A 21,043-nucleotide genomic window follows, 5' to 3' on the forward strand; every position below is an offset into this window, starting at 1 on the left:
ACTCAAAATATGTCATATATAATGGATTATAAACATTTGCAATCTAATACAATGGATTAATAGGATGATTCTTGAAAGATGCCAGAAGCCAATTCTAAACCCAAAATACTGAACTGTTTTAGGTGACCCGACAACGGGTCAGCTGATCATTATCCGGCAGATTTACCAAAACACTCTAACAGGGTTCAGGCCAATCCACTTAGTAGGGATGTTCTTAAACCCTCCATTATTAACATGACTGAGCTGCTGCTTCTTCAGCGTCAGCCCCTTATTTGCCTTGTCTGTGAAACATGTTGTTCTGCCTTTGTATTGTTAAGTCTGTGTGCTGTCGCGGAAGAGCTGCTGACCCCTCCTTATCCCCCTCTTTCCTCTTCTGATCTATCTATCCCCCACCCCCTCCCTGCACAATGACACTATCATAGAGCCCCCTCTGCTATGGGCACCGTCTTCCTCCCCCTCCCCTTCCTTCCTCACCACAGATAGCAGCAGGCAGGGTGCTGCTTTGGCTATTTTACAGTGGATGGATCATTATTAGCGGGTGCGGTGCTGGATTTATCATGGAGACGTCATGAAATAAACAGCAGGCCCATATCCACAAAATTAAACAAAGCATTAGCTTTTATATGAGAATTGGTAGCTATTAATGATTGCCTTCCCCCGATCCAGGAAGCTGAGATATGAAGTCAATGACAAACAGCTCCCTTATTTTTACAATTACATTTCCAGGTTTTTTTTTTAACTGGCGGAGTTCACTACCCAACCTGTTCATGGCCTAACACTTCTGAAGCAACATATTGTGATTTATAGGTAATCTTGAAAAATGTTGTATGCCATTTACCCAATTAACAGTATATGGCACGTTATAAGAATAAAACCCTAGAAGTAATCAGCAGCACACGGCTCGCTCGTCCTATAAACAGAGAGATATTATCCACTCCAGCCCAGAGCTGTTACATTCTACCAGACACTGACTTTTATCTGATTATTCCCCTCCACACACACAAAATGTTGCTGAAAGATGCGATCAATCTCTATAAACGTTCACAGTGTATTTACCGTACTGGAGAATAATGTCATTTGGTCCCTCAGGATGGCATTAGTTTGTGGCAATCAGCTTTTGGTGGATTCAATGATTATCATAGAAGAAAGATATGGCCCTTATGCCTGTTTCCGCGTGCGTGCTAATGTATGTTATCCAATTTGTCTGTATTTTTTCATTCTATGCTGCTGCAAAATATGTCGCCAATATAAGCACTAAAAAGAACCTATTGATTACATTGGTTTTCTCATTTTGATCTACTGATATTGAACACGCCTAAATTAGAATGTGAACGTCCAGCTAGCCATATATGTAGGTTGGTAAGGCCTCATTCCCATCGCGTTGGGGGCTCCATTAGGAGCCTCCGACGCAGATCTGGCCAAAAATATCCCTGCGCTATTGTTTCCAGTAAAACCACGACAAAAACCCAATGGAACCTATTAAAGCCAATAGTTTTCTTTTGCTAAACGTGGTGTCCGTTGTGCAACAGAACCAGATCTTCCGGTGTGTTTGTTCGGACGGAGTAGAACAATGGAAAGCCGAACGCAGGTGTGAACTCAGCATTAGTCATACGTATTTATTCTAGTACCCCGTGATTAATTCTATTGGGTTTTAACTATAGACGAACATAGGTTTTCAGCCAATTTAAAACAGAGCACCAGCTTTGTAGCCTTGTAAATTGTATCAGCATGTAAATAATATAATGTTATTATTGGAATATTGAGGTACATTCATCACACTAGTGGTAGGAAAATTTAAAGAATTGCTAGTAACAACCAATCAGATTATTGCCGTCTTTTTATAGGGCAGCTTTTGAAAATGAAAGCAGTAACCTGATTGGTAACTATATTGGCAACTGCTTCGCTCTACCTTTTCACAATCCCACTGTATCTGGAAATTGCTACAATTGCCTAATATAAAGTAACTCTTTCCTATCCTCTCACACCATATTGTGAACACTAGTTTACCAGTTTAGTTTACTCGTAGGAGGGAAACTACTACCTGATAAAATAGATATTAGATACAGCGCAGCTACCGGGGGTGCAGAGGGAGCAGTCACACTCAGGACTGGTGCCTGCGGGGGCCCAAAGGCCCCCCTGCCACGTAAGAAGGCATTGGTATTATAAATGGCACATGCTAGATGGGGGGCCCTGTTACAGATTTTGCATTGGGGCTCAGAAATTTCCAGTTACGCCTCTCATTATATATTCTGATTTTGTTACTACATCTTTGTTAAAAGCAACATTTTAATGCTTCTTTTCTCTGTCTTAAAGACTCCTCAGTTCTTTGACGATGTTACTAAGGAAAAACATTGATGAGTCAGTTGTGTTTTTGACATTGACGGTACTGCACCTGTATATAAACCCACCATGGCATTGTATGTAAGGCTGTGTTCACATCAGCATCGGGCTTCCGTTCATGGGTTTCGTTCGACCTTTCCGTCGGAGGAACCCATCAACAGAAAGCCAAACTGAAACCATAGCTTCTGTTTGCATTACCATTAATTTCAAGGATACTGCTTCCATTGCAATTGGTTTCCATTTGTTTCCATTCCATAAGGTTTCCTTTTTTTTGCGGAAACAATAGCGTAGTCAACTAGAACCCGTGAACAGAAGCCCAACGCTGCTGTGATCAGGCCCTTACATAGAAGATTTAGCTAGTCTGATGTAACCTTGCAAAATATTGCAACATTGAGAAACACCAATCTGCTAAGCATTGCCTTCTCACAAGGGTGGAATATTTGTTGTTTTTGCTTTTCCCCCACAGTGTACCAGTCATCTCCATTGCTATAGCTACCTGCCATGACTTCTGCCAGACTTCTGTAGTCCTAACAGGGTCGGATTGGGAACTTAAAGTGGGCGTGAAAAAAAATCTAAAAGTGGCCTCATGTTGTAGGCGGGGCAAACACAAATAGGCGGGGTCAGCAAACCGTTAGGCTGTGTTCCCACACCAACCAAGCGCCATAAATGTATACAGCACAAGAACCAGCCAGTCCCCTGTAGATAGTGCTGCACACACTGTGCCCACTGTAGATGTAGATAGTGCCACAAAAAATGCCTCAAAAACAAAAAAACACTATATACTCACCTGTCCCCGTTCCCACGTTGTCCTTCAGCGATGCAGGCCTGCTCTCTACTGGCCAGGCCTGCTGCTGCGGAGTAACGTAGGTGGTGCTATGTTGTCATTGCGCCACCTGCATCATTGGCAAATCGCTGATTAGCGGGGCAGGGAACCTTTGGCTCCCTTGCTCCCCCCAGCACCAGACTGCTTAATTGTATCCGTGTCCTAAGTATGAGTTTAGAATGGATCAGCTCGGCATCCCTTCCCATTTTAAAAACCGGTTCGGGAGAACTAGGAAGACCCGGCCACATCCCGCCCTGGCCCCCTAACGTCATGGCCTGACCGGCCCATCGGGATCTCTCCCGATGCAGCCATTGGCCAAGGCCAATCCGCCCCAAAGACATTGTAGTTGGAAATATTTAAAGGGGTTCTCCACTTTGGACAATATCTACTATTTAGATTGGTCCCTTGAGAAAAGCCAGATCGCAAAGTGTCCCCCTGCTGTGAACTGTGGGGAACAGCTGTAAACTGTGGGGAAACCTGGCAGTAAGTGTTCAATTTCCATGCAGCACCACCACAGGGGAAACTAAGCATTTCACAGTGCCCATTCATATCAAAAGGTTATCTTTTGTAACGCAAGACAGGATAGGTACTCCAGATGTTTTTTTGTAACTGCTTTCCACTCTGGCCAAGAGATGAGGATCCTAAAAAGAGGATCCCCCTCTATTAACTCAGAATTCCCTAATACAGTATATAAAAATGTGTTTTATAAACTGGACAACCTCTTTAAGGAGTGAAAGCTTTACTATATTTTGTGTAGATCTCAAGCATTTTATTTTTTTGCATTAGGAGGGGCTTAAGGATTCCTTGGTCAATGTGCTTTCGGTGCCCACATGGGTCCCTGGTCCAATAACATCAGAGGTGCTGAAGTAGTCACACATGATCCTGATAGATCGGCATCTAAAATGATCTATGACAATGATATGTCAGTCACATTATGTATCCTTTGTTTAATGTCTATGAATAATGAATGCAAGTGCAAGACAAAAGCCTAACATATAACGCATGTTAAGTTTTAAACAAGCTTTTATTGGCAAGGAATTCCAGGCCAGTGTGTGTCTATGTGTGTGTGTGTCTATATATGTGTGTGCGCTGTCCATCACACCATCTGTTCAGTATTATGCTCTCAGTTGCCAGGCTACCTGCTCTATGCTGTCACACTTGACTGCTTAGTTGTACGTTAGCAGCATTATCCCAGACGTATTGTGGGGGCTGGAGGGGTGGGGAGAACTGTAGTCACGATTAAGCCATCTGCAAGTATGGGGGAGGGAATTGAAAAAAGGTGGTGATTTTGAGGCAGGGTGGGGGGCATAGAGAGAGCAGCAATCACCCAGAGAGGGGAATGACACTCAGGATTAGACTGATAACACCATCTGCTGGTACAGCGTATGAAGCTCAGGCCTTGTAATGTATTATTGACAGTAAGCCAGGTTCAGGATAATAAAGGAATTGTATAACACCGTTTCTACTAGATCTTAATCTTTTCTTCCTTCAATATATACTGTAATTGTGAGCATTATTTCACTATCTTAATAACATCTGTGATACAACCCTAAAAGGGGTTGCTCTAGTTTTGTTATTTTCTTACATATCATTTATAGATATGTGAGAAAACGACATCAATAGAGGCCAGGAGCTTGGGCCCGTCATGATGCCCTGGATAAAAGGGAACCAGCTGAAGGTATAGGGCTAGACCTTTGGGCTCTTACTGGCTCCTCCCTTTATAGCTTTGTATATAAATCCCATGGATTTCATTGGAGCAAAGACCAATGAACAGATATTTTAAAGCTGATGTCACAATTTCCCATAGAAATTCTATACATGTAGTTGCTACAATATCTAAAACTTATTGTCGCTAAAAGTTATAACTGGAAAAAAAACTGAGTTTACTGAGCAATGCATGTTTTCTTAAAATAACCATATAAAAAATATTTCGTAATTTAAAAATGTTTATTCATTTATAAATAGTGGGTTACAAAGATAGGTGTATACAGCATCAACATAGAGTCATTAAACAAAATATTGTATAGAATATTGTGACCACAAAATACAAGAAAGCTGAAACAAATGGAAAAGAAAAGGCAAAAGGAAACCATAGATAAAGTTCCAATGAGTCACATCAAGGCAGCCACTACCGGACAACTGATGACCTATCCACCGGATATAGGTCATCAGTACATGATCTGTGGGGGTCCGACACCTGGACCCCGCACTGATCAGCCGCTCTGGCTGCCTGCGGGCATCGGACATCCATGCCGGAAGGCTCCGGTCATGGAATAGCGGCTGTACTATTCAAGTTAATAGGAGCAGAGCTGCAGTTCGGCAGCACGGCCGTTATGCAATGTACGGAGCCAACTACTTTTGGCTCTGTACATTCCATACTGTGCAATGACATCCTGTGCCCGCAGGCAACCAGAGCAGCAGATCGGTGTGGGGTCCAGGTGTTGGACCCGCACCGATGATATATTTATTGATGACCTATCCGGTGGATAGGTCTTCAGTTGTCCGATAGTGGACAACCCCTTTAAAGCCTATGTACACCTTTGAAATTGTTTTCTTTTTTTTTTTAAATAAATAAAAATGTCTATCAGTGTGTTTGGTGCAAATTCTAAATACATTTTATTAAAAATTATTTTTACTTTTTGAGATACAGCAACTTTGTATCCTGTATAAGGAGCAGCTGTATCTAGCACTGAGACCTGAATCCGTTAGGTCCGCGGGACTGATGGGTTCAGTGTAAGAGGGTCCACCTGTTATCGATCACTTCTATGTTATGAACTTAGATGTGATCGGTAACAGCCTTTAAGATAGATAGATAGATAGATAGATAGATGTTCTTGCACACTGTATTTTCGGGGTTTTTGTAACTTTACTTCTTTTAAATGTATCTTTGATAAAAACAAAAAGGGGTGTAGTACTCGTAACATTTTGTTTTTGAAGGCATACAGTATGACTGACCAAATGGAAATGTTCAGATTTAGTATTGAATGATACCATACTTTTGTAGCACAGAGCAGATGCCTTGGACTGTTTGTCAGAGCTGAAGTCATTCAGTTCATATTGACTTAATGTAGCATAAACCCCATCGAAAAGGCTGCACTGCCATAGTGTGAGTGCTAGATAGCAGGGGGAATGACGCACGTCTGTATTCCTAGCAGCCCTTCATATATCCATCACCAGCACCAAGGATCACTTGGCTATATCAGGGTCTGGATGACACATGCAGCGCTCCAAGTCTGATCAGGGAATGTGGATTGCTTCCGAAGACGCTATTAAGCTCATTGGGAGGAACACTTCATTACTAGTTCAGAGGGGGCATTTAGCATGTGGTTATGAGCACTGAATTGGATGGGAGGGGTGCCACATCACCTTTTTATTATGTCCTAGGACTGATCATATTTTAGACATGTTAACTGGGAGACCAGCTAGAATAGCTCGTTGCTGCTAGATTAAAAATCATAATATAGTGTAGATGTTGTGCCCTTGGGAAATTAAAGATAAGCAGTCTTTCAATGACAGGCTGTCGCCTTGGCTGATAAAAATGTATTAATACGGCCAAGACAAAGGTCTCTTTAATTCACCATTTCACATTACAATCCTTTGTTATACTGGAACTAATTTCAAGTTGGTTGTCGAGCAAATTAACGGCAACTGAAGTTTTAATGCAAGAAAATCGCAGCTATTATACTTCATATAATAGGCTTTCATTGAATAATCCTGACTCGATCTGCCCAAGTTCAATGAAGATAGTTTAGAAGAAACCCCCTTCTAGTAAATACGATTGTATTATATTATTTTGAAAAGAACATTTATCCAAACCACAAGAGAAAATTATACCGAATTTTGTACAACATTCTGTCAGATCGCTAATACAATACTAAAATAAACACTTATTTGTGTGCCATTATAGGAGTGACTTCGAAAACTTGGAGTAATAGTATGATGTCTGTAATTGCTGAGTTACTTCTGGGTTTGTCTGGCAGAATTCCTAGTATCTGGAACTGCAAACCCGTAGCTACACAGAAGGATGTATCCCTGTGTAACTAGCCAGATTCGTTATTTAGGCGTCTGCGAAGGATGGCCGACAACCAAAGTGTGAGAAATAGTGGCCGTTACGTTGGTTGTCACTGATAAATCTGAGAAACAGCTGAGTAGACTTTTTAGAGAATGACCACTGAAGGACACATTTAACCGGTGATTATTACATTTTATTATTTGGGACAATGACCTCTAAATGGAATGTATGAGGTTAGAAGGAAGAGACATCGTTTTATCAGACACAGTGCCACTTTGCTCCATAGCCTGTGTCTGGTATTGCTGCTCAGACCTATGTGAAGATAAATTTTCTTTTTGTTTTTTTGTAATGGAGGATTCCACCATTAAATAGGCTCTTGAAGAGCACATAGACAGCATATAGACTTCATAGAGCCAACAAACAGCAGCTCTTATCGTGGCAGACTCAAACCACCCATGTATTATGTGGTTGGCCATTTATTTGAATGGCTGCATGTAATGCTACATTATAGCTGACAGAAACTTCCATTGACAAAATAAGCTGTTAGCTGGAGGAGTTATTTTTTTACATATTACAAGAAACAATAAGGGAAGCAAATAAATCACCCCCCCCCCCCTTAAATTTTGCCATTGAGGAAAAGTTATTCAACTGAGAGTCACAACATACTTCGCATTACTGATGTGAAATTAACGATTCCATGTTTCTTTAACCAAAGGTATATGCACATAAAGAGCACGTTTCATTTTTTATATATGGACAGTACACCATAAATAGTACAAGCAGGTAATGTGCAGTTAAAAGCGCTCCAGCTTAATCCAGTCAACCAGTGATATCCATTCCATCTCTAAGCAGGATAGGCGATGCTTGGCCTGGAGCGTCTAAGGGTATGTGCACACGATATCGACAATTACGGCTGAAATTACGGAGCTGTTTTCAGGAGAAAACAGCTCCTGCATTTCAGACGTAATTGCTCGTACTGGCGTTTTGCGAGGCGTCAATTACGGCCGTACTTTGGAGCTGTTCTTCATTGAAGTCAATGAAAAACGGCTCAAATTACGTCCCAAGAAGTGTCCTGCACTTCTTTGACGACGCTGTTCTTTTACGCGCCGTCTTTTGACAGCGACGCGTAAAATTACAGGTCGTCGGCACAGTACGTCGGCAAACCCATTGAAATGAATGGGCAGATGTTTGCCGACGTATTTGAGCCGTGTTTTCAGGCGTAATTCGAGGCGTAAAACGCCTCGTTTACGCCTGAAAATAGGTCGTGTGAATCCAGCCTAACCATGGGGGCCAGATTTTTTTTATATTGATGTGGCCTGCCTCATTTAGCATATACACCATTTTCCATTTGAATAAGGGTGTTTACTCTCCCTATAAATTCTCTTTGTGTTGGTGGGATTTCCGAAAGCCAACACATAGCAGTCATTTTCTGGCTACATACAGTAAGCGTGCAATAGCCAATTTGCCTGTTTCGTCAGTTTGGGGTCCCTGCACATATTCCAAAATGCACACCAGGGGGGCTCTGGGTACCATGACTTGATAAGCCACATTAATTAATTTTAGTATTACCTGCCAGTAGGTGCTGTATGTAATCTCAGACCGTTCCATAACATGTGCAGAATATCCTCCCCTTCTGACATACATCTTCGGCACTTGGAATCAGACCTAATACCGGTTCGGAATAATACATGATGCGTTTTATACACGCTGCGGATAACATCCAACTGTAACAACCCTTTTGGGTCACTTACAGAAATCTTTGGAATGTACTCAAAGATTGCATTCCATTTATATTCCGTGACAGATCCAACCTCTGATTCCCAATTAACAGTTAGTGGATATTTTGTAAGAAAAGTCGATAGAAAGGTACCATAAATAAAGAATATCACACCTCTCGTGATGTCACGGTGCATCTAGTAACATGTCAGTCTGAATTTACATATGCGCTGTTCAACTTTGAATATCAAATGCATGTCTAACCTGCAGATATTGATAAAACATTCTATGCGGAAGATGAAAGTCAGACTGTAATTGCTCAAAGGATTTAAATGTGTTGTCCTGCAATAAATGATTAAGATGAACTTCCTCGAATTATTTCCAATGTTCAAATCCAAGCGGTAACGTAAATTCAGATAGGTTATGATTATTCCAAATTGGCGTATAAGATGTAAATCCAGTAATACCCCGTATTTGTTTAATTTTACACGATACCATATGAATAAGAGCTTGTAGGGTGGCTTTTAGGTGAAACATGAAACTTACCAGCCACTAAGCAGCAAAATAATGGACTACAACCAACTACTGTAGAATAGTATATGTTTAACTTGCAAACGATTGTTCACTCCAACCCTTCAAGTGCTAGCCAAATAGTATATTCAAGGGCTCCTTCATCTTTGGCACTTTACAGGGATTCAAGCCGGAATTCTAGGTTGACTTTTACTCCAACTGAGGTCCTTAAAGCGACACTCCGGTCACAGAACGACATTTTAAATATGATGGCGTATATGGAGTAATACTATCTAATGCCCTACAGTTGTGCCCCTTTGTCGCAAATCCGGCGTTTTAGGGTCCTCTCTTTATTGTCCCAAAATGGCTGCAGTGCTTCTTAGACTACGAGTCTGAGACACTCCTACTGAGAACACTCCTCACGTGAGCAGTTCTGTCCAAACCGTGAACAGAGGAAGTGTCTTAGACTCAGTCTGAGAAGCACTGTGGCCATTTTGAGACAAAACAAAGGGGACCCTAAAACGGCGGATCCACGGCATAAGGGGGCAACTGGAGGGTACCAGGTAATATTACTCCATATACCCCATCATATTTATAATTTTGTCCTGAGGACGGAGGGTTGCTTTAAAGAGCGCATTTATTCTGTAAAATTTATTACGTGATAACCACACCAGGCGTTATCGAAAATATATAATAACTGTGGCATCAGTACCGTCTTAAAGAGGCTCTGTCACCAATTTATAACTACCCTATATCCTACCTAATCTAATAGGCGCTTTAATGTAGATAACAGTTTTGTTTTTGTTTTTTGGGAAAAACTTTTATTTTTGACCAAGTTATGATCGTATTTCGTTTTATGTTAATTTGTCCTTCATGCCCAACTGGGCATTTTTTTTACTTTTGACCAAGTGGGCGTTGTAAAGAAAAGTGTATGATGCTGACCAGTCATAAAATTAAAAATGATCATAACTTGGACAAAAATAAACAAAACTGTTGTTATCTACATTAAAGCGCCTATTAGATTAGGTAGGAGATAGGGCAGTTATAAACTGGTGACAGAGCCTCTTTAATGAGATTAACATGTCCGACCATAGAGATGTACAGCTTGAGCCATGCTGCAGTATTCTGTTTAAACTTTTAAAAAAGGGTCGCTAGGTAAAATGTTTCAAGATCTTTAATGTTAGAGTCAGCTTAACTATTTAGGTATTGCAGTTACACCTGAGTAGGTTGCAATGGGGACACATGGAGCTGGTAAAGGGTCTAAAGGAAGGAAAACCAATTTGTCCCAATTCATAATTTTCGAATTTATAATTGTCATAGCACTGTCCAGAGACCCGTGAGCAATCCAATAGCAGGAGATGATATGCGTACAACACTGCTTTCTCCTCCGTCACCCCATTTTTAAAGCCTACCGCTTAATGTCCGAAGGACCGCTGCCGACGGCTCCAGTGGCATGGCAAATAGTAGCGGCGACGAAGGATACCCTTACCCATGCCGACAGCCATTACCTCTAATCCTGGCTACAGGGACAGAATACAGAAACTGAACCAAAGATTTGATAGTAGGTCCAAATTCCATATTTTATAATGCGGCCCAGAAAAATCTCCATTCAACTATCGAATGCTTTTGCAGCATCTAACCACAGCACTATTTTATGATGAACATTATTTGCGGCAGGTAATTGCATGTTCAAAAATAAATTGCCATGAATTTAGTGGACGTAAACCCAGTCTGGTCTGGGTGTAACATTGAAGATACAACTCCAGCAAGACGAGTAACTAGTACCTTGGCCTAAATTTTGATATGAACCGTCAGTAATGGTATCGGCCGATATGATTCAGGAAACAGGGGTCTTTGTCCGGCTTAGGTAATACCATTATTATAGCCTCTTGCATAGATGCGAGCATAGTTTTTTCCTGTAAACAAGTATAGAGCGCTAAGAGATGGAATAATAGAATATCTCAGTACCATTTGTAAACCTTTGCCAGCAAACCATAAGTCCCCATTGCATTATCATTCACCATGGAGCTTGAGGCCTGCTCCAATATTTCAAAAGCAAAGATTCCTCTGATAGGTTCTGTGACTGTGTAGATAAAGTAGGGAGTCGTGCTCTATCCAGAAATGCTTGAATAGTATTAATCGGAAGAATGTATCTGGGATGTATATACTGTCTTATAACAGTCCTCCAAAACTTAAAGGGCATCAGGGGTACTTGTAACAATGTCTCCATTAAGGGTGCGCATACTGGATATATACATGGAATCTCGGTGTGCTGCCGCCACCATTAACAAATGAATGAAAACATAACCGCTGACCAAAATGTATGAATTTTGTGTATAAATACAATGACACAATACTTCTGGGTGCATCAGTAAGGCCTTATTCACACGACCGTGAAAAACGTCAGTTTTCAGAACAATGTTCTATGGGTGTATTCACACGGCCGTTTTTTTAATGGCCCGTGAATAATGGCCGTCAAAAAATAGGACATTTCCGTATTCACGGTCAGACGGCCCCCATAAAAGTCAATGGATCCATTTTTAACGGCTGTCAATACATGTAACAACTCTTAAAAACGGATCTGTGACATGGGGATTGGCAAGGGAACTACTAGTTCCCATGCTGGAAATTGGCAGTTTGATGACATACTCACCGATGCAGCGCCGTCTTCTTCTGGTGTGGTCGCTAGTCTTCACGGGTTCTGCGAAGGCGACGCGATGACGTCGACACGATGACGTCGACGCGATGACGACATCGCGCCGCCGTCATCGCGCCGCCTTCGCAGATCCCTTGAGGACGAGAGAACACACGTGAGGACGTCGCTGCATCGGTGAGTGTCATCGCGTTGCCTTCACAGATCCCGTGAAGATGAGAGACCATACATGAGGAAGACAGTGCTGCATCAGTAAGTATGTAGTGCATTCATGTCGGGCTGTGTGGCATCATTTACAGGGAGGCTGTGTGGCATCATCTACAGGGAGGCTGTGTGCGAGAATCTACAGGCGGTCTGTGTAGCATCATCTATAGGGAGGCTGTGTGGCATCATCTACAGGGAGGCTGTGTGGCATCATCTACAGGGAGGCTGTGTGGCATCATCTACAGGGAGGCTGTGTGGCATCTACAGGGGGCTGTGTGGCATCATCTACAGGGAGGCTGTGTGGCATCATCTACGGGGAGGTGTGTGGCATCATCTACGGGGAGGTGTGTGGCATCATCTACAGGAAGATGTGTGGCATCATCTACAGCAGGGGTCTCAAGCACGCGGCCCCTGGGGCTGTCATCTGCGGCCGCTAGTATCGGCTCTGCTCCGAGACTCTGGAATTCCCTGACATCGCTGTCCACATATGAACAGCGATGTCTGGGGCTTCCCCAGAGCCGGAGTCCCGGGCAGAGCGCTAGTATCGGCTCTGCTCCGGGACTCTGTGGAATTCCCTGACATCGCTGCCCATATATGGACAGTGTGTCAGGGTCTTCCCCAGAGCGGAGTCCCGGGCAGAGCGCTAGTACAGGCTCTGCTCCGGGACTCTGTGGAATTCCCTGACATCGCTGCCCATATATGGACAGTGTGTCAGGGTCTTCCCCAGAGCGGAGTCCCGGGCAGAGCGCTAGTATCGGCTCTGCTCCGGGACGCTGCAGAATTCCCTGACATTGCTGCCCATATATGGACAGTGTGTCAGGGTCTTCCCCAGAGTGGAGTCCCAGGCACAGTGCTATTATCGGCTCTTCTCCAGGACTCTGGGGAAGCCTCTGACATCGCTGTCCATACATCGACAATGATGTCAGGGGCTTCCCCAGAGCAGGAGTCCCAGTGATGTCAGGAGCACAGCTGGAGTCCCAGGAAGAGCCTACTAGCGCTCTGCCCGGGAATCCATCTCTGGGATTGCCCCTGACATCTCTGTCCATATATGGACAGTGATCTAAGGAGCAGAGCTGGAATCCCAAGCAGAGTGCCAGAAGCGGCTCTGCTCCTGGACTCCAGCTCTGGGCAAGCCCCTGACATCACTGTGGCAGCATCTACAGAGGGCACTGCTGTGGCAGCATCTGCAGAGGGCACTGCTGTGGCAGCATCTGCAGAGGGCACTGCTGTGGCAGCATCTGCAGAGGGCACTGCTGTGGCAGCATCTACAGAGGGCACTGCTGGGGCAGCATCTACAGAGGGCACTGCTGTGGCAGCATCTACACAGGGCACTGCTGTGGCAGCATCTACAGAGGGCACCGCTGTGGCTTCATCCACAGAGGGCACCGCTGTGGCAGCATCCACAGAGGGCACCGCTGCGGCAGCATCCACAGAGGGCACCGCTACTGCAGCATCCACAGAGGGCACCGCTGCGGCAGCATCCACCGAGGGCACTGTGGCACTATCTAAAAAGGGGCTGCCCAATCTTGACATGTGTGCTAACTGAGCCGCCGGACTGCATTTAGCGACACTTAAACTGGAAAGCTGGATTGTTGAAATAAGCACGTGGAGAAATCTCTCAAATTTGAAACCTGGCGGTATTATTATAGTAATGTAGTATTATTATAGTAATGTAGTATTAGTATTATAGTAATATAGTGTTATAGTAGTTCAAATAACTAATTGATTAACAATAATTTTGTATTGTATAAAATTTGAAAGTAATGCGGCCCGTCAACTTCCCATTTTTTCTATATGCGACCCACTTACCCGGCCGAGTTTGAGACCCCTGATCTACAGGGCGGTGTGTGGAATCATATACAGGGAGGTGTGTGGCATCATATACAGGGAGGTGTGTGGCATCATATATAGGGAGCTGTGTGGCATCATATACATGGGAGGTGTGTGGCATCATATACAGGGAGGCTGTAAATAGTGTCTAGGTGAACATGTGACCTTCCTTTGGGTGTTTTGAGGGGGTTGGGACAAAAAAAGCCTGACCAATGAAATTCATCAGTTTTTTTAACGGCCATGAAAAATGGATGCAAAATGGATGTCAAACGGCTATTAACTGGTTCCCGACCGCTGGCTGTGTTTTTACGGCCAGCGGTCAGGGTCCTTAAAACCTGAGCAATAGACTTTTTACGGCTCGGGTTTTAACTTGCTGCCCGCGCGATCGGGCAGCTGAATGTCGGGTCTCCGGTTGTCAGTGACTGCCGGGGACCCTGAGGAGAGGATAGAAGCAGTCCTAACGGCCATTAAAAACTGATCCATTGAGTTCTACGGGGGCTGTCTGACCGTGAAAACGGCCAAAAATAGGACATGTCTTATTTTTTGATGTCTGGTATTCATCGGCCGTTAAAAAAACGGCCGTGTGAATACAGTCATAGAACTACATTGTTCTGAAAAGTCGTGTGAATTTAGCCTAAATTATTTATTTCCATGTCTAGGGCAGCATATAAGTATTAAATGTTAGTTTATATTTTTAGGCCTTTAAAGTCAAATAGTGTATTATTTGTTCAATATCTCTAATTATTACAATATGGATCTTTTGAATTCCATCGAGTTGTAAGAAGCAGTTTTTTGGCGCTGATTTTGATGTGGAAGCCGCGTCAGAATCAGCGCCCAAAAACATCTGAAACCGCCTACCATTAATTTCAATGGGAGGCGGAGGGTTTTTTTTTTATTTGCGGCGGCTTTAAGCAGCTCGTGGGGAAAAAGAGCTGCATCTTCTTTCCTGCCGAGGCAGAGAAAGCGTTTTTCATGGCATTTTTTGCCCGCGGTCCTCAATGGTGATATATTTAATGCCTGCAAAATCCGCTGTGTGAACAAGGCCTTAAGCCTTATACACACTAGCGTATTTCACGTCCGTGTTATTCGCGTTAAAACAACGGACGTCACACGGACCTATGCAAGTCAATGGGGCCATTCAGATGTTTTTTGCGCATCACACACTCATTGAAGTCAATGGGTATGTGAAAACCACGGACAGCACGCGGACGCACATCCGTTTGTTGTCCGTGATTCACGCAACAGTTGCTAAAGTAATGAAGAGAAAAAGAAAAACACCTCCTTCAGTCGTTTTTGCTGACGTAAAAAACGCGTGACATATGATGACATGTGTGTGTAAAAAACGCTGACACACACTGTACACGGATGTCACATGGAACTGCAACGCAGGAAAAATGGACACGTTCGTGTGAATAAGGCCTTATAGATATCAATCTAAGAAATAAAAACATTGTAATGTAGATTGTGTTTCAGATCTGCGCGTTTTTAGGCCTGTTTTAGGAGGCGTTAGGTATTCAAAGGAGACATTGATGCATATCCATGGACAGAGAAGGCTTGCGGAACATTGCTCCGTCCTATAGGTCTTTTCTGCTGTGTGCAGTAATCTACCGGCACAGGACTGTGGCAGAAGACCTGGGAGCAGAGGTGTCAATCATACTGCAGTACCTCCTGGTGCTCCAACAGTAACTCAGCAGTGATCAATAGATGATGCATTTTGTTGTCCTTGTTTCATATGTTTCGCAGTATATGTTACACTCTTGGACAACTCGTTTTATTACAGCGTACATTGCATCCTTGATCTATATTTGTAACTGCCTATGCTATGACATCAGTGCTGTATGTGCCATTATTAGGGTATGTTCATACAGTTTATTTTCAGGCGTACCTTGCAGCGTAAAACGCTCATATTACAGTCCAAAATACACTTGAAATACACCTGCAAACAGTTTCTCATTGATTTCAATGGGAAATACACTGTGTTGTTCATATGAGGCATATTTTTACGCGGCTGAATGAAAAAAATACGCCTTGTAAAAAGAAGTGGCATGTCACTTCTTGAGGTGTTTTTGGAGCTGATTTTCCATTAACGCTACAAAAAATGCTTCAAAATACACCTCAAAATCCCAAATCGCCCCCCCCCCATTGATTTCAATGGAAGGCAGAGGCGTTTTTGGTCCCAGGCGGTTTTTGGCGGTTTGCAGAAAATAAAAGCAACATGCTCTTTCTTTGAGCGGTCTCCTCGAAGTCAATGAGAGGCAGAAAAACGCACGCCGCTGGTTTGCAGCGTTTTTTTGCCGCAGATCTTGCCCGCGGTTCTTGCATTAGAGTCTGTAGGCTGAAAAGAAACGCGGCAAAATATGCTGAAAAGAAACAATAAATAAAACAATGGCATTTCAAAATCTGCGGCAGATTCTTTCTGTCAGACAAAAAACTCCATGTGACCCCCTCATTATTATTATTATTATTATTATTATTATTATTGCTGTTGCCTTCAGCGTTGTTTTTTTTAACCCAGTAATTACAAATCTTTGTTTTTTCTTATACAGGAGCAGAATACAGTAGGGATGTCAAGACCTGCTGGACCCATGCAACAGTCTGTGCCAGGACCAAGTGGAAACCCAGGGGCTCCGGGCTTCATGCCTAGCCAGCCTCAGGCCGCTATGATGAAACAGATGCTTATAGAGCAACGGGCTCAGCTACATGCTATGGAGCAACAAAAGCAGCAGTTTCTCAGGGAGCAGAGACAGCAACAGCAGCAGATTCTAGCTGAGCAGGTGCAGTCACAATGGCTTCCTATCTGTGAGGCTCATATATGTACATCAGGCACTCATTAGTCTTCATGATTCTTTATTGGGTTAATGAAGCCATGCACTATTTTTCTGCTTTGTGTGAAGCTATACACCATGATATGTGATATGCTTTATTGTACACCTGAATAATGGTTCACATACATTGCCAGCCACTACTCTCCAAACATGAATTTACATATAATTATAATGTTGTTTCCATACTGACAAATACAATTTTTTTTTAGCATACAAAATATATTCGTATCTGACAAGATATAAAAATCTGAAAATCCGACAACTTTTTAGTTTGATGAAATTATAGGTTTTATATAAAGCAACAGTGCCCTCTAGCTGCCATGTTTAGTTCAACACATGGTTTCAGAGGCATGTATAGTAAAGCTATATTCACACGACAGTGAACAATAAATGGCCATTAAAAACTGATCAACTGTCAGTTTTTCATGGCCGCTTTGCATCATTGTGTCTGCAAATTTTCATCCATTTCCAGTCCGTCTGTCCGTTTTTAATGGCTGTTTGAGATCTATTTTGTATCCGTTTTTTCATGGCCGTTAAAAAACTGATGAATTTCATTTGAAAGGCTTTTTTTTGTCCCAACCCCCTGAAGACATCCAAAGGAAGATCATTGTCATGATTGTTTCACAGCACGCCTGTATTTGATGCCACACAGCCCCCCTGTATATGATGCCACACAGCCACCCTGTATATGATGCCACACAGATCCCCTGTATATGATGCCACACAAACCCCCTGTATATGATGCCACACAGCCCCCCTGTAGATGATGCCACACAGGCCCCCTGTATATGATGTCACACAGGCCCCCTGTATATGATGTCACACAGCCCCCCTGTAGATGATGGCACACAGACCCCCTGTAAATGATGGCACACAGCCCCCCTGTAGATGATGCCGCACATCCCCCAGTAGATGATGCCACACAGCCCCCCTGTAGATGATGCCACACAGGCCCACTGTATATGATGTCACACAGCCCCCCTGTAGATGATGGCACACAGACCCCCTGTAAATGATGGCACACAGCCCCCCAGTAAATGATGGCACACAGACCCCCAGTAGATGATGGCACACAGCCCCCCTGTAGATGATGGCACCCAACCCTCCCTGTAGTAATCTTCCGGGACTGTCTCTGTAAATTCAGGAGAGTCCTGAAAAATTTGCTACAGTTGACAACAATGCCCCCTGTTCGAGCGCCACACTACCCTTGTAGTGAGCGCAACAATACCGGACATATAATTCCGCCTGAATGCCCTACACACTCACTGATGCAGTGCAGTCTACTTCACGTGTGGTCTCTAGTCTCACGGGTTCTGCAAAGGCGGCGCGATGACGTAATATCGTCGCCTTCGCAGAACCCGCGAGACTAGAGACCACACATGAAGAGGACGGCGCTGCATCGGTGAGTATGTGTCAATAGTTCCCTTGCCTCTTGAATCCCCATGTCCTTATCCGTTTTTAACGGTTGTTACATGTTTTGACAGCCGTTAAAAATTGATCCATTGACTTCTATGTCCTATTTTTTGATGACCATTATTCACGAGCCGTTAAAAATACACCCATAGAACATAATTGTTCTGAAAATGTCCGTGTGACGTCCGTTCAAAGAAGGGCCGTCACACGGTCGTTTTTCGCTGTCGTGTGAATGAGGAGTAAAAGTACTTATGTTTTTACTATGTGTTTATTTTATACAAGTCTTGTGCTCTGTGGTTACTTCCTGTGCAGATCTGGGAGAGCGAATTAAAGAGAACATTTCACCTGCGCACTTTACATTTTGTTTCTACCCCCGTCCGTTATTTAGATATCGGTACCGTTATATTTGGTGTCCGATATTTAAATAGCCCCCTGAACTGTCAATGGGGCGTGTACTGGCAAGGGGGCGCTTTACTTTGGCTGTGACACTGTCCAATCCGCTACAGACTTTATCACAGCAAGAGCTGGGGAGAGGAGAGCGCATGCGCGCGCACGCACGCTCTCACTCTTCAGCTCTCAGCAGACAAGGACAAGACTGATCTCTCGCGAGAGATCACACAGTCTTGTACTTGTCTGCCGAACTGGATGCTAGCTTCCTCCTTGGTGGTCTAAGGGAGTGAAGGTTTAATGCCTGCATCAGTGGTGATCTAGGGTGGCAAAGGGGTAATTCATACATGGTGTGTAGTGGGTTATTCACTTCTCCAGGTTCCAGAACGTGGTCAAGCTTTTTCATATCATCTCTTTTTATCACTGTGATCAGTGCATGACAAGAGAAATGTACATTCGCACAGTTGTCTCTATAATCGGGCAGAATACTTCACAATCGAACTGCCCGCTCTTTAAGGAAGTGGTATGGGAGGACTGGTATGGCTGTGTGCGCCCCCCCCCCCCCCCCCACTCTTCCTTTTGGGCCCTGGATCTGTAGCATCAGAGTACATAATCGCAAAAATGCAGTGTAGCTAGTACACAGCGATTCTAGTCAAAGAAGCATCTGCAAGTAGTTTGTATGTTCTTCATTCCTTAGTAGGTCTTTCCGCTTAGTTCTCTACATTCCTTCTATTCTCCAAATACATTCTGCTTGGCTATAGGACTATTGACCCCAATAACTGCATTTATGTGTGTGTTTCAGTTTAGAAATATGTATTCAATAAATAGCCCAAGCCCTGAACATGAATGGACTTTAATATTCTCATGATAGTCATTATTTCTTACTGAAGGATATCACACATAGGATAGCACTGACTGATACAGTTACAGGGATCTTCATGCCATGTTATATACACAGATTTATTTATTTCCTTTTACCATCACTGTCTTATCTCCACAGCAGTTACAACAACCGCACATGAACAGACAGCATCTCCAGCAACAGAGGAATCCTTATGGAGTCCAGCAAGTCAATCCTTTTCAAGGTAAGAGCATGTATCCTCCATTGGAATTAGCTTGTGATATTCTGCATAAAAGAATTCACGTAAAAGTGTTAACTAAAATGTTCAACTGTAAAGTGTGCATCACTAACAATCTTTCTTCATTCACCGCAAACCCAGGAACAACTGATTGTCACCGATATGTTGCCAAAATCTATTGGCTGACCGATCCATATTAACATTGGCCAAGACTGCAAAATTGTCTGTTATAGCAGGCAGTAGTAATGTCTATGGACAGCTTAAGAACACGTGACATGTTGGTGCATAGTTATCAAGTCGTATGCACAACATTTTCATAAAGGGAGAGTCAGTCCTTTGTTTTTTGAGCAAACCTGCAAATTTAGCAAAATAGATTTGCACCAAAAATGGTTCACAATAATTTTGGCACAATTTCTTTGATTTGGTGTACAGGTGGCAGAACGGGAATAAAAACGGCATACGTTATTCATAAGTGGGGCACATGTCATTAGCATTTATGAATTGTAAAGTGCTGAAGAATATGTTGGTTCTATATAAATAAAGATTATTATTATTATTTTACGCTATTTTTCTGGTGCATTTCAACAAAATTCCTGATTCCAATAGTGTAAATATAGTTAACTTGGATTACATTAGGACTACAAGGGATAGGAAACGTCTATTGTGAGCCCCCCAGAGTCCAATGTGAGTGACTGGAATCTGTGTACAACACCATGGGCTATGTGTAAGGTTTCCCTAAAAATCAATTGGTCACAGGTTGTTCTGCTGCTTACAACTGTACAACCTAATCAGCATGGAAGCACGTATTCAATTTCCCCACAGCACCACCACAGGAGAAATGAAGCATTACATGGTGCCCATTGAAATATATGGGCTTTCAATGTAATGCACAGACGTGCCAGGTCCGCCAGAGATAGAGACGCTCTTTATAGCTGCCCTTCAATAGATGAGAGTCCAAACTAGAGATCCACCAATATTACCTCGGAATTCCGTTTTTAAGGAATTCCCTAATGTTTTATGGAATTTCCAGACATTAACTGTTGTCTAGTTTTGTGACCATGGTGTTGAACATACATTGCTTAAACTATGGGAATATTTATATTGGCAAACACAGATGTCCTAGTCAAAGGCAAGTCTTGTGCTCTGCAGGTCAACTACTGTATATAATTCATCTGGCAAATCTAAAGTACAGGGTAAACTATATTGTTCTTCCACAGAAAAAAAATAGCAAATAATAAACAACCCAGCAGT

General features: G+C 43.1%; 1 protein-coding gene across 3 annotated transcripts in view; it reads left to right on the forward strand.

Moving 5' to 3' along the window:
• The window catches only part of MAML3 (mastermind like transcriptional coactivator 3), a 375,673-nt gene that overhangs the window by 344,851 nt on the left and 9,779 nt on the right, over positions 1-21,043 (forward strand). For 2 of the 3 annotated variants that reach the window (XM_075860425.1, XM_075860427.1), the window contains exons 3-4: positions 16,635-16,862; positions 19,714-19,798. In XM_075860425.1, the coding sequence (XP_075716540.1) occupies positions 16,635-16,862; positions 19,714-19,798 (313 nt within the window). The remainder of the gene's footprint in view (positions 1-16,634; positions 16,863-19,713; positions 19,799-21,043) is intronic. The other variant, XM_075860426.1, reaches the window with a different exon arrangement.

Source organism: Rhinoderma darwinii, chromosome 1 (assembly GCF_050947455.1).
Source record: "Rhinoderma darwinii isolate aRhiDar2 chromosome 1, aRhiDar2.hap1, whole genome shotgun sequence".
Lineage (NCBI taxonomy): Eukaryota > Metazoa > Chordata > Amphibia > Anura > Rhinodermatidae > Rhinoderma > Rhinoderma darwinii.